At 38.3% G+C, this 14,502-nt stretch overlaps 1 protein-coding gene across 1 annotated transcript; it reads right to left on the bottom strand.

Annotated features, from left to right (window-relative positions):
* Nucleotides 1-10,701: 10,701 nt before the first annotated feature.
* Nucleotides 10,702-12,191, bottom strand: LOC146004311 (uncharacterized). Its single transcript, XM_083143057.1, has 2 exons — nt 12,108-12,191; nt 10,702-11,219 (listed from the first exon to the last, which is right to left on the bottom strand). The coding sequence occupies exons 1-2, from the start codon at nt 12,117-12,119 to the stop codon at nt 10,836-10,838; spliced, it is 396 nt and encodes a 131-aa protein (XP_082999183.1). The 5' UTR covers nt 12,120-12,191; the 3' UTR covers nt 10,702-10,835.
* Nucleotides 12,192-14,502: the final 2,311 nt, after the last annotated feature.

Raw genomic sequence — 14,502 nt, 5'->3', positions numbered from 1 at the left:
TACTGCACATAGGAACGAAGATATGGCCATGTGAAAATATGTAAACAAACTAACAAGTGGCCCACTTGACCGTCAGTACCACGGCATGTAAGACTTCTCAGGTGCCTGACAGAACTGCCTTTACGCAGAGCAAGTTTTGATAGCAGGTCCACGAGATCGTGTTAGTTCATAGCAAGCAGTCGTAGTGGTAAGAGCGAAGATTATGGTGTTCACAAACATAGAAAAAGCGGACATGATCCTGATTTATGGGGAATGCCGAAAGAATGCCTCAGAAGCCTACCGTGTGTACGCAGAGAGATATCCGGACAGACGACAGCCATCTCGACGTCTGTTTGGTGTGTAACACCACGAGCACGTGTGCGGAAAAAGCAGGTGCAACAAATGTTCTCGCCGCTGTTGCTGTGAATCCGCACGTTAGCTCCCGTGAAATTGCCAGGGATGCTGGGATGAGTCAGCGAAGTGTATTGCGCATTCTGCACACACACAAGTTTCACCCATATCATATCTCCCTCCATCATGAACTTCACGGGAATGATTTTGTGGGCCGTGTTCGGTTTTGCACATGGATGTTACGACACGACACACCCGATTTGTCACGTATCCTCTTCACTGACGAGGCAACTTTTACCAATCATGGAATTGTCAACCTAAGGAACATGCACTATTGGTCGGTGACAAATCCACATTGGCTTCGCCAAGTGGAACGCCAGCGCCCATGGAGTGTGGTATAGTGGGTGAACATCTCATTGGCCCTTTTTTTATACAAGGGACACTGAATGCTGACCGATACATACAGTTTTTACAACATGAACTGCCTGTACTATTGGAGGACATACCACTTCAGACAAGGAGGGAAATGTGGTACCAACATGACGGGTGCCCAGCTCACAGTGCAAGACGCGCTACAGCATGTGTGGAAAATACATTTCCAAATCGTTGGATTGGACGTGGAGGGCCTGTCAAATGGCCGGCTCGTTCCCCAGATTTGAAACCGTTAGACTTTTTCCTGTGGGGAAAGCTGAAGGACATTGTCTACCGGGATGTGCCAACAACTCCAGAGGATATGCAACACCGCATTACTGCGGCCTGTAGGGACATTCCCTACGAGATGCTACATTCTGTGCAACGATCTTTGCGTGGGCGCCTCGTTGCCTGTATCGAAGCTGACGGCCACCACTTTGAACACACACTTTGACAGGTTTTCGCTTCTTACGCAGTGGTTCTTCGACATACTGTCATGGTCATTTTCATTATGCTGTAACACTGTCAAATACATGGTGCTGACGATGTCTACTGTATTTTTTCTTCTGTCCAATGGCTTCCGACATCTCATACTTGTACATGCCGTGGTACTGACGGTCAAGTGGGCCACTTGTTAGTTTGTTTACATATTTTCACATGGCCATATCTTCGTTCCTATGTGCAGTAGACGCATGAGACCAACGGCGTTGTGTTTCTCTGCGTGTGATCTTTTATATTATGCATGTTATTGCATATCGTTCCATTTAAAAATATATGACTTTGCTCCAGATGCCCCATTTGTCGATATTTTTTCGACCCACCCCATACCTCCGATTTACGAGCCCCATTTGATATTATTGTTTCCCGCAAACCTCACATCGCTACTGATTCTGGTTTCTTCGCTATTTCAGGTGGTACTTTTAGGTGCCTCACGCGGTATATACACAAGAAACACTCATGTCTTAATTGTTATTCGAAGTCAACACCTGCGCTTCACGAAGCACTGTGATAGCCAATACCGCAAAGATGTTGGCTCCTCCAGGCCATCGGTGCGACAATAACAATACTAAATTAATTTCTTATTACTATTTATTATTTCTGAAATACATAATATGTTTGTTGTAGGATGTTCGATATATGTTCTGACGAAGACAATATATTTTATTGTATATTGTGCGTTTCTGTGACACTGAAGACGGCACCTCGGTATTTAGAGCCGCCGCCAATGCATCTGCTGGTGCTGAATGGTGTCCAGAGCTCTCTAAAATAGGGAGAATAGTTGGGGCACGCACCAGGTATCACTCCAGCGGGGTACCTGGCTTGATTCCAATAAAGATGCTCAACTCAACATTTCGAAACTAAGGATAGTGGCAATGATTATAAATAAAATTTAAAATATTGAGACAAGCGTCCAGAATTTCATTAGAAATACAACAAATTTGATTTTATCCACCATGGATTAATTTTGAAACTTGAATATTATTTCATTCTGTTAGTATTGATTGATTGATCGTTTTCTTTATTTATCCTCGCTTCAGCGAAGATGAGGATGAAAGATGATAAGATGAAAGTGATGAAAGAACAATTACAAAACACACATGAACATGGAACAACAAAGCCACACATAGAGGATTGTACTGGCTGTGAGTTCAGAAGACATAACCTCGTTAGAGCGCAAAATGTAGTCCAGGGCGTACTACATGGAAAGAGGTTAACATTGAGTGTTTTATAAAAGGTTATCCCTTACACATTATTTTTCTTGTATTTGATCGTTCTGGTTGTGCTTCTCTGCACCTGGTGAACTTTAACGTTATGAATGGAATATAGTTTGCTGGACACTTCCTTCACGAATATTACAGTTTTAAAAAAAACATAGCAGATGCGTTACTTCGCTTCGGTGACGTGTCTTCTAGAGTCTCAATCTTCACTTCTTGACCTTGGACTAAACTGACATTCAATCACAATTGGCACGTAAATATTCAGCAGACTCACTTGCTTTCTATAACCTCAACTTTCTCTTAAAATAAAGGAATTCTACAGGATCATTGTCATCAGGCACAAATTATGAAATGTCGCATTCCTCTGCAAGGTTTGGTATGTCACCCTGGATGAACGGTTGAATACTATATAAGCCATCCCTGCTGTTTCGACAGCACAATACACATCATCACAGTTCTTATAACACTTCAACAATCGTACAACAACAATGATGAAATTGGTAAGGAATATGCCTTCTGTCGAAACTCTGAAATCAGCAAGAGGTAATTGCATTGTCTTATTGTCTTATTCTTAAAACAATCTATTGTTTTCCAGGTAGTATCTGTTGCTTTCTTCGTCGTGGTGGTCGCCCAGGGTCCTCCTGCTGCCAGATACCCCGCAGGAGTTTCCCCTCTACATTGCCCCGACTTCCCTAACTGCTCCACCCAACAAACGGTGGCCATCGTCTCCGGACTTCCAGCTCCCGTCTACGGAGGAAGCTACCCCGATGGAGTCTCCCCCATCACCTGCCCCAACTACCCTTACTGCTCCACCACCCAGCCAGAGGGTGCTGCTGCTCCAGCCGCCCCGGCCTGGATTCCACCTGCAGCCCCCCAGAGCAGGTACCCAGCTGGTGTTCATCCGACCACTTGCCCCAACTACCCATATTGTTACTAGTGTACTCTATCCTTTTCTAAAGGTGAGAAGTGATCTGTGATTACATCAAAAGAAATGTTGGAATGTATTAAAAATATGAATTACATGTATCCGTCACTCTCTAAATAATAAATTAATGAACTCTGAAACTGAAGTACATAATTTTGTATATAATGTCACCATTTCAATTGTTTGAAGAATGTATAGCACTTCCTTTATTAAGAGAGCACATGGAATTTCGAGGTACCTATTGTTTGAATTCTCATGTTAGTCAACTTTAAAATCTGTCTTATCTATGCATCTCATAAATCTTTCTCTCTCTCTCTCTCTCTCTCTCTCTCTCTCTCTCTCTCTCTCTCTCTCTCTCTCTCTCTCTCTCAAAATTTTCCAATTGTGTTGTTTTCGGTGCGAAAAATTGAAATTAATTTGAGATTATTGACGAAATGGCATTTCTATTTAGTTTGAATTGATCATTTGCTCCTTATGCGACTCTTTCGACTTCATATCTCCAAATCACTGTCAGACTACATAGCCCTATATAGTTCAATTGGTAAAAACAACTAGTTCATACAGTTGTAGGTGGGCAAGGCGTATGTTATAATTTATTTACTAACCAATAACCTTTATCTCATTGGAAGACTGTAATGTGAGTTTTGAGGTTTTGTTTCCAAGTTGTTTGCTTTATGCGTAGATAGGCTAATCGGGCCTACATTTAAAAGTGGGATCCAAATCAATATATGTCTCCACCGGGTATCGAATCCGGGACGATCCACATGGACAACAATATAGTGAAAACTCAGTTCAACCAAATGCTTTCTCACTGAGACTAAACATTTCTAAATGAATTATCTGAAAGTCGAGCAGCATCCACTGATTTTATCATACAAACAGACAGTCCGAGTAATTTATAGCATCCTAGGCTTCTTCTTGAAGGCTTTGCAGTTTAGGTAGTATTTAGCCGTTGAAGACGGAATTTTTCATCACCAGCTGAAACCGAGTGATGAAGATGAACTTATAGTGATGATTGATTGATTGATTGGTTGATTGATTTGCATTATTTTACTTCGCTTCTTGTGCCACTTTTGGTCAATTTGCGAAGATGGGAATGAGTGATGATATGATGAAATTGATGAATGGACACTTACAAACATCCATGCCCAGGCCGGGATTCGAACCCGGGACCCCTTGCGTCGTAGCAGGATGTGGTAACCACTGCGCCACGGGGGCCAGCTTATACTGATGAAATTTATGGAAGAAACAAACAGCGAAACAACGTATACCAGATTAAAAAGTAAGACACACTGTCATAAAATATCACATTTACAGCAGATATAATAGCCTATATTACTAGAAAATATTAACAAACAATTTGAAAATGAAACATTTGAAGTTCAAAAATTAATCTTCAAAAGAATCCTTCAGTACAAAAATCCAAAACTTACAAACAATAGCACTACCATGTTTGTTGGAAGTATAGGTGTGCCAAAAGGTACGCTTTTGGTCAGGACTGGAAAGAGACAGGAAACAAAAAAAATCCAGAAGTTCCGGAAAACGTTCGAGATTTTCAAACACTGGATAAATCTCAAATTCTACACGTCATATCTCCATAAAGTGATTGTTTTGCACTTTCTGGAAAGAAACCTGTCATTTCCACGGTGTAAATGATAAGTCCCCAAATAAAGCACTTTATTGCTTTCGAAATTTCCCGATGGTTCTTCATACCGAAACTCTGGAATTCATTTCGCGAAGGCCAGATGGGAAAGGATTTCATTTCTTTTAATTCCGGTAATGACTCTAGTTTCAGGTATAAGCAACTTCTCCAAGGGCCCATTTTTCTCTATTATCCAATAGATTGCTTAATAAAATTTGTGTGAAGTTTAAAATGAAGGATGTTTACCATTTCTTTCAAGTTCCTCCCGGAAGCCAGACATAAGTCTAAATTGTGGAACATGTCCTGCCAAATCTTATCCAGGAGTCGAACCTAGGAGCCCAGGCTTCGTAGCTTGATACGGTAACCACATATATATATATATATATATATATATATATATATAAATGGAATACCCCTAAGCAGTAGTATTCCCCGTTTTTCACTCTATTCTCAGTTTTCATTTCTCTGTTTTTTCTCAATTTTCATTTTTTCTCATTTGGACAAACACAAATACCCATGCCTTATCCGGGACTCGAACCCTGAACCCCTGGCGTTGTAACCACTCGGCCAGGGAGACAAGCACTCAGCCTGCTACCTGACTTTGCATGTATTCACAACAACCGATTGGTTTATATTTATAAAATTTGCAAACACATATACTGAAAGTTCAAAGTAAAATTTGAAATTTAGCAATAATAATCGTCATGAAAATGTCCTGGTGACCTCTCAGTACATTCCGGATTTGTTGTAATTATTGAACTTCCGTATCAAGAGAACACGACAACGATCAGAAGTTCAGAACGAATTATTAATTCATCAAATGAACGAGAGAACACATCCACATAGAAAATCCATACTGCCTTCCGATGATAACCCCAAACCCGTGCCTTCGAAGAGCAATATAAGGAACCCGGATATGTATATACTATTAGCCTCTAAAATATGTATATAAATATGCAACAAAACATGGTGAAACGTATAGTTAAATATGTAACATATATAACTTCCAAAACGTTTATGTATTCCACATTCGAATTTTAAATTTTCGATAAAACTATATGTACCTGGCAAACACCGAATGAATGCAAGGAAGTAGGAATGAAAATATTTTATGACGGAGTCATTCCATGCCAAATCAACACAGATATGTGCAATTTCCAACCTGACCATCTCCGATTTTCATGAAATTCGTGGAGTTGAAACTATGCATGGAACTTAGTAACTATGAAAATTTTTAGTCCCGTGCGTCTTGTAATTGTTAAATTATTGAAGGTCAAAGTTAGCAGAAATTGCCCTTTTTGAGTACTCTTAGTTATACTAAATGTGCTGTAACTCCGCCACTATTTCGTCTAGGAAGCTCAAATAAAGCTTATTGTACAGGGACTGAACCAAGCTTTCCAGTGATATATAACAAGACCATCTTTCGATAAAAATATAATTTTGTCACGTGACCTTGACTTTTGACCTTGAATATCTTAAAACATGTCATCACCAAAAATCGTGAAAAAAATATATTTGGTCCCTCATGCCATACTCTAAAACATATCAAAAAATCATTCTGGGACTGCTATGGGATCAGAAGATACAAAATAATATGTTTAACTATGTGACTGATAAAAGCCTCATTACATGAACTACGACGAGTCAAAAGTCCCTTAACACACCCTACAAAATGTAAAGGAGTTATCCTGGTCATGAAAGAAATATGTTAGGCACAGGGAGATCTCTAGCTGTGTGTGTCAAGCGCAGGTCCGGCATATTGTTGACCGTCATATTGAATTCAACGCAAACATTTCAAAGAAAAGTGGGTGATGTGAAATATCAAATCAGGTTAGAATTCCACGAGAAATGAAGCGGCGAAGGTTTTTCCAAAGTATATTTAACCAGCAAAAAATTATTACTGCATAATTGTAATCATTTTCCCCTTTTGGAAGTGTTAAAAACAAAGTATTAAGAATGCTCCTAACGTGTTAGGAACTCGTCGAGATCACGCTGACATCTTGGGACAGAAAGAAGTATACGCACCATTGCATATGATTTTAATCAGCAACATTCACCAAATACTTGAATAGTGGAGAAAATTGGGAAAAGTATCTCAAACAATTACGTGACACTTCCTTTGGAATGAAAAATTCTTCAGTGACGATGCTAATTTTTATGTTCCCGGTAAAGCTAATAAAAATTATACGCAATACCTGTGACTTAATAATCTACAGTAGACAGATCCCAGCCGAATGGTTGTTGCTGGTAAGCTAATGATGTGGTATAGTGTATGGGGAACGGGAATGGTTGGTTATATTCAACAACGGAACCTTAAATGGTGAGGGCTTCTTGGATGTGTTATGTTAAGTGAACAGGTTTTTCATCCTTGCTTACGGGGTGTGGCACCTTTCCAGAGTTTTGAAACAGGACAGTGTGTGACCACACTATGTGAACATTCTTCATGGTAAATTTCTAGGTAGATTGATGGGGATCTATTAAAAGGCCTGCACATTCCCCAGATCTAACATCTTAGGAGGACTTTTACCTTCAGAAACATTTGAAGAGAATGGTGCATGCACTAAAAGTCCCTGATATTGAGCATCTGAGAGAAGGCATAGTTGCTGCTTGCGATGATGTTGCACCTGCTACATTGCCAAATGATCTATGTGAGTGTGAGAGACGTCGACAAGTGTGCTCACAGGAATATTGACAACACTAAAATGTGCATATATCGTAAGTGAAAGATATGCCTTTAACGTTTTGCTGCCTAAAAATAAGTTGGAAAAACCTTCGCTGCTTCATTTCTCGTGAAATTCTAGCCTGATTTGATATATCACATCACCCACTTTCCTTTGAAATGTTTGCGTTGAATTCAATATGACGGTCAACAATATGCCGGACCTGCGCTTGACACACACAGCTAGAGATCTCCCTGTGCCTAACATATTTCTTTCATGACCAGGATAACTCCTTTACATTTTGTAGGGTGTGTTAAGGGACTTTTGACTCGTCATAGTTCATGTAATGAGGCTTTTATCAGTCACATAGTTAAACATATTATTTTGTATCTACTGATCCCATAGCAGTCCCAGAATGATTTTTTGATATGTTTTGGAGTATGGCATGAGGAACCAAACATATTTTTTTCACAATTTTTGGTGATGACATGTTTTGAGATATTCAAGGTCAAAAGTCAAGGTCACGTGACAAAATCATATTTTTATCGAAAGATGGTCTTGTTATATATCATTGGAAAGCTTGTTCTATTCCCTGTACAATAAGCTTTATTTGAGCTTCCTAGACGAAATAGTGGCGGAGTTACAGCACATTTAGTATAGCTAAGCGTGCTCAAAAAGGGCAATTTCTGCTTACTTTGACCTTCAATAATTTAATAATTACAAGAAGCACGAGACTAAAAATTTTCATAGTTACTAAGTTCCATGCATAGTTTCAACTCCCCAAATTTCATGAAAATCGGAGATGGTCAGGTTGGAGGCTGTGTTGATTTCGCATGGAATGACTCGACGAACACCTACACATTTAAACAGAGAAATGGCATTTCATTGTTCATTCTTATGATAAGAACAGTGGAATTTTAGACAGCCTTTGTGACGAAGTGGTTACATATAGCTGCTAGAGATCCTAGGTTTGAGTCGTGAATGAGTTTCAGGTTTTACTTCGTTTCTTCAAGATTATTTTTATTTCAAACTCTGCTAGCACTGCACTAGTTACTAAGTGATATATCCCATAACACTCATGATTCTTAAACTCATCGGACACAGGTTTTGGCATAAATACAGAACTTTAGTTAGAAAATATCAAAATATGTATTTTATATAAAAGTCGATTGAATAATGTAAAAATTTGAAAAACGAAAAGATAACATGACAATGATTTTAGTGTAATCATGCTTTTATGACGCTGGATTAATAAAATATGTAATTGCGTAAAACTCCGAGCTTTAATATCATACGTACTGTATTGACTAATCTAGACACAACCTATTCCCGCCGATATTTGTACATTTTTGTGAACGTATGCACACTGAACACCTATGTAATATTACCCCCAGCGCATGTAACTGTGGTTAAATATGCAATATGAAAAAGATCGCAAGGAATTTTTCTGGTAAACATATATCAGGTTTCTGAAAGAATATAAAGTGCAATTATTCAAGATGCACTTCGTACAACGGTGTTTCTTATTTCAACAACACTATCTTTCTTCATTATAATGCGATGCGAAGACATCCCAAGCAGACAAATCGTTTTTCCCAACATCACACAGTTTCCGTGCGACAAAAGACAGGGACTCCGCCGTAAAACGAGGCAAATGCGACCACTCGACCAAGTCGGAGGTATTAAAAGAGTGTTCACTTACTTTCTACGCCTAGAGCTTCTCACAAACACGCTTGAATTAACTCTATCTGTCCACCAGAACTTGAAAACCTTTTTTCACATGCAGAACTAATACAATCATGACATCATCAACACAAGGAACCTGAACACTTTAATTCCCAAAGAAACACTATGTGGTTCCACCGGATATAGGACCCGAGACCCTTCTATTTCAAGGCGACGACGTTGTCACTACACCACTGCATATTTATAACTGTACATAGCATTTTTTTTTTACCTTACACCCATAAAACTAACTAAACTAACTCCCTAGCCTTCTTAAACCCGAAGGTTCATGGCTGCAGCAACAAAGGCCTTCCATCTTTCCCTATCTTGAGCAAGTTCTATATACTCTTTTCCATCCCCACCGATTTAACTTAGGTCCATCTCAACGTTGTCCCTCCATCTTCGTCTTGGCCTTCCTACAGGTCTCTTACCATCAGGTTTCCCAACAAGAATCGTGTAAACTCCTCTTTCCTCTCCCATTCCTGCCCACCTAAGTCTTCTTGATTTAATTGTTCTAATAATATCTGGACATGAATACAAACTATGTAGTTCTAAATTATGTAACCTTCTCCACTCACCTGTCTCCTCATCCCTTTTAGGTCCAAAGATTTTCCTAAGGGTCTTATTAGACCCATTAAGACCACAATCTTAATATTTATGTAATTTATTACATATTAATACTGTATTAAAATATGCAATATGAAAAATAGAGTAATAAAATTTAAAAAAAGCATAACTAATTTCGTTAACTCATGTACATACGCTACTAACTGTATTAAACGGTTATGAAAATTACACGATATTGATGTAATGTCGATTGTTCTTTTAAGAGCAACTCCGAAAAAAATATGTTAAATTACATAGCAGGTTAATGGGAATTAGTTTACACTTTGGATATGGGTATACCATGGAAAAATGGAGAAACAGACCCCTTTATTATTGTTGTTGTTGTTGTTGTTATTGCGATGAAAACTGGGGTACGGAAATGGTGCTGACATAAATATAAGATGTGCTCAAGCACCCTTTCGAACCTCCTTCCCACGGCGTCGTTTATAATTCTAGTTTTTATATGTCGATTTTCAACCTCTGCATATACGTATATACAGAAGAAACACTCATGTCTTACTTGTTATTCGAAGCCAACACCTCCGGCTTCACGAAGCACTGTGATAGCCACTACCACAGAGATGTTGGGTCCTCTAGGCCATCGGAGAGACAATAACAATACTGAATTAATTTCATATTACAATTTATTATTTCTAAAATACATAAAAATTTTCTGTTGTAGGATCTTCGATAGATGTTCTGACGAAGATAATATCCTTTCTTGTATATTGTGCGTTTCTGTGACACTGAAGACGGCACCTCGGTACTTAGAACCGCCGCCAATGCATCTGCTGGTGCTGAATGATGTCCAGAGCTCTCTAACAGAGAGGATAGTTGGGGCACGCACCAGGTTTCACTCCAGCAGGGTACCTGGCTTGAGCGTTATAAAGGGTGTTGAAGTTGCCCTGGGGTGGTGCAGGAACCTGGGCTGGGATGGTGTTGGAGCAGTAGGGGTAGTTGGGGCACTGAGCAGGGGACAAGCCGGCTGGGTATCCGGTGACTGGGGGTGGTGGTGCAGGGATGCCGGGGTTGCCTGCAGGTGCGAGGCTGGCAAGGGCCGAGGGGATGCCCCATGCTGCAACTGCTGGGTGTGAGGGGAGGCAGTAGGGGTAGTTGGGGCACTGGGCAGGACTGATCCCGGCTGGAACTTGAGCGGCTGGTGGGCCGGCCAAAGCGATGGTCGAAAGGGCAGCAAGGAGAATCTGTGGTTAAAGAAACAATAGAGCACTTAATTTTCGATTTGAAATGACGATCAACTAAGTAAGTTTAAGTACAAGGCATGATACCTGAAACAAGAATGTAAGCAAGGCTAAGTGATTTTATGTTCAAAATACCAAATCTGGGTTGTCCGTTGATTAGTAAATCCTCGACCCTCGTACATATTTAGGAGTTAGTACTTTTCATTTGAGATGCATTGTGTAAATTGTACAGGGTACACGTTAATATAAAACAATAAATAATTGTTATCCGTTGGTGGCTAAATTTCTAAATCCGTAACGTATCACCACGTTTGTACTCATTCTATTACTTGTAATTAGAGAAATCGATAAGAAAATCCTTAATCAGGTTCATATTTTGGATATAAAATTATTAATAATACAAAATATTGTCAGTTCTCGTCTGAAAAGATTAATGATAATTATACGTTATGAAATAACGATAGATGAAATTTGATATAGCAATACCTTGATTCTACACATGATATTTTTTTTCTAGTTCTTGTCAAGAATTTATGACAGAAAAGTAAGTATATTCTTTTACAATATTTGTGAAGAACAGCGATAGCTACGTTTCTGATATCTCCAAGAACTGAAGTAGTCTGTAAATTTCTAAGCTTATATTGCAAATGTATACAAAATATGCAATCAAATAATTCAATTCAGTGCCGTAAGAAACTACGATTTTTCAATATATCGCCAAAAATGGAATTACTGTCTTGAAAATTATGTTGAATATTTGATCTATGCCAGTATACTCTAACTGTAGTCCATGAAAGACAGTTAATTAACCACAAACGTACATTGTGATCTAACACGTTCTTTCTACGTTGGACTTTCTCTTGAATCGGAATGAAATAACAATGCACTTACCAACTGCATCATGGTTGTTGAGATAGGTAATTGTTCGATATAGGAAACCGAAGGAACTGATAATTTTACGGAGCGCAGAACGTCTTATATATTCGACCACGAGGAAGGGATGTCTGACGTCACCATCATAACTTCAAACATAAATTACCTTATCTGGAATGTAACTAGTGCCTTTCAAACATTGAAATCAACATGAGAGATTCAACAGGAAGAAATTGACTTAGACTGAGAATGCGCACAATGTGCTCGTATTTCCTTAATTAATATATTATAAGCAGGAAATGGACTTATACCTATGTATCAAAAAAATGTCAGATATGTAAATATCTATTTAATTATTTTGATCAAAATATGGAATTAACTATTGGCTTATAATTGTGAAAAGTTGCAATTTTCATTAATCAAGTAGACCTCCTAGCTAAAAAAAAGTTCTCTAGGCTTACATGACATTAAATACAAAATGCTTATTTTTTGTTACCGAAATAATGGATTACCAAACCTTATTTAGAGTGCTGAAACGTGAATCACCTCCTGTTGTTCCTAAAGACATATTTCTATTGACTAATCTTTACGCAATATCGCACGAAGTAATAAGAGTATATTTAAAATATGAAATGGATTTTATCGCGAAAGCATTTCTCTTGACAAGAATGTGTACAATAACAGATGCATTATCTATTGTCAAGATTTAAAATTAACAAGAAGAGTACAAAACGAACAGAATACAGAAGAATTGAAAACCTTTGGTATTTAGCATAAATGGAAAATGTAGTAATAGCTTGAATATTGAATATGTCGGAAAATATTTGGAAATATGGAAATTGTATGTAAACTAATTCTAACATGTAAAATATGTCCTAAAACCTAATAATATTTAAAATATTGAAAATAAAAAGAGCATTTTTTCGAGATTAGATACCACAATTCGCAAAAAATCATGCAAAGTACCATTGATTTTAGCATCATGAAGATTTGTTCATATTTACATGTAAATTCGTTCCCAGATTATAAGGTTTGCTGTGAAATATACTGTACCTCTGCATGTTTAATAATAAGCAGAACTTTAAGATATGTGCATGAACGACAGCCGATACAATCCTTTGTGGTAACATTTTAGCTATTTTATTGTATGTGTGTAATATTGATATATCGGCTAAGAAAGCTACATAAAAGGGTATTCCGAAAATATCGCTGGAGAAGTAGATGTATTGTACGACTCTTGAAGAAACCAGGCCTCTTTTGTGTCATCTTTATTTACATATTTCAAGGAATAGACCTAAAAATAAGATAATGCATAGGCAAAAAGTATCACAAGGCATAATACTAAAACTGAACCCCTTGGTGCAACAAAACTTTGACTGCCAGGGTCGGCTGAAGGTTTTTTCATTGGGTGACGCGCGGCCAGCGCATCGCCTCCCATCGCTGCTGTTTTCTGGCTTTCGAGATCGAAATTAGCCACACTAAAGGGTATCCGAAGAGTCATGCAACCGAGATTTTGAACATACGTAACTTTTGTACAAAAATTGATGGAGACATGAAACATACGCTGGGTATTAACTTTGTCTATGTGGATATTTTTGAAACATTAAGGGGGGAGCTAAAGGCAATCTTAGTAAATTTTCGATAACAGATGGCAGCACCGTTTGTCATGGCAACCGAGTGCCATGTTGCCAGATCTACTCGTGAATCAAGGGTAGCTACTATTTGGCTAGAAAGTTTATGCTTGGTTGTTGGTGGCGTTGCAAGCAAAACTTCAAATAAACATTTTAAGGTCAAATGGGTGTTCGAACACACCAGTACCACCTCAAGTTTTTTGAAACTAAGATATTGTCTATATCGGAGTTTCGTCCCAATAATGTTTGCAGAAATGGGTGGCAGAAGTTTAAACATTATAGCGGTCTGAAAAAAACTACATCTGAAAGAAAATGAGCGAGAAGAGATACACGTCGCCCCTGATGAAACAATGGAAACAACTTACATTATAAATAAATCCTCACATAGCTACCAGTAGCAGCTGTAGGTGAGTGGTCACGTTCTGATGGATGCGTGTTCGAGCCCGGTCAAAGAAGTTTTTTTTGTTTTTTTTTTTGTAGTTACCAATGAAACTTCAACATGTGTGTGTTCGAATCCGCATTTTGACAGTGTATTTTTATTTAATATTATGTAACTATGCAGATTCTCGAATACATGGAATGTGGGAAGTGCATACGACATGCATTTTGAATCTATGATTTGACCCGCTAATTTCTAAAAACGTCTAAATTTTTCCTTTAGACCATACCTACTTTCAGCCTGACTGTAAATTACATGTCTCTACATTATTTTAAAGTTTTCGAGTTTGTTTGCACAAGTTTGTATTGTAACCTATTAATATGTTTAATCTGTACCTAAAGAG

Source organism: Lepisma saccharinum, chromosome 21 (genome assembly GCF_977018435.1).
Source record: "Lepisma saccharinum chromosome 21, izLepSacc3.1, whole genome shotgun sequence".
NCBI classification, from domain to species: domain Eukaryota; kingdom Metazoa; phylum Arthropoda; class Insecta; order Zygentoma; family Lepismatidae; genus Lepisma; species Lepisma saccharinum.
Note: the sequence above shows the minus strand (reverse complement) of the source record. Positions and strands in the feature narration are given on the sequence as shown.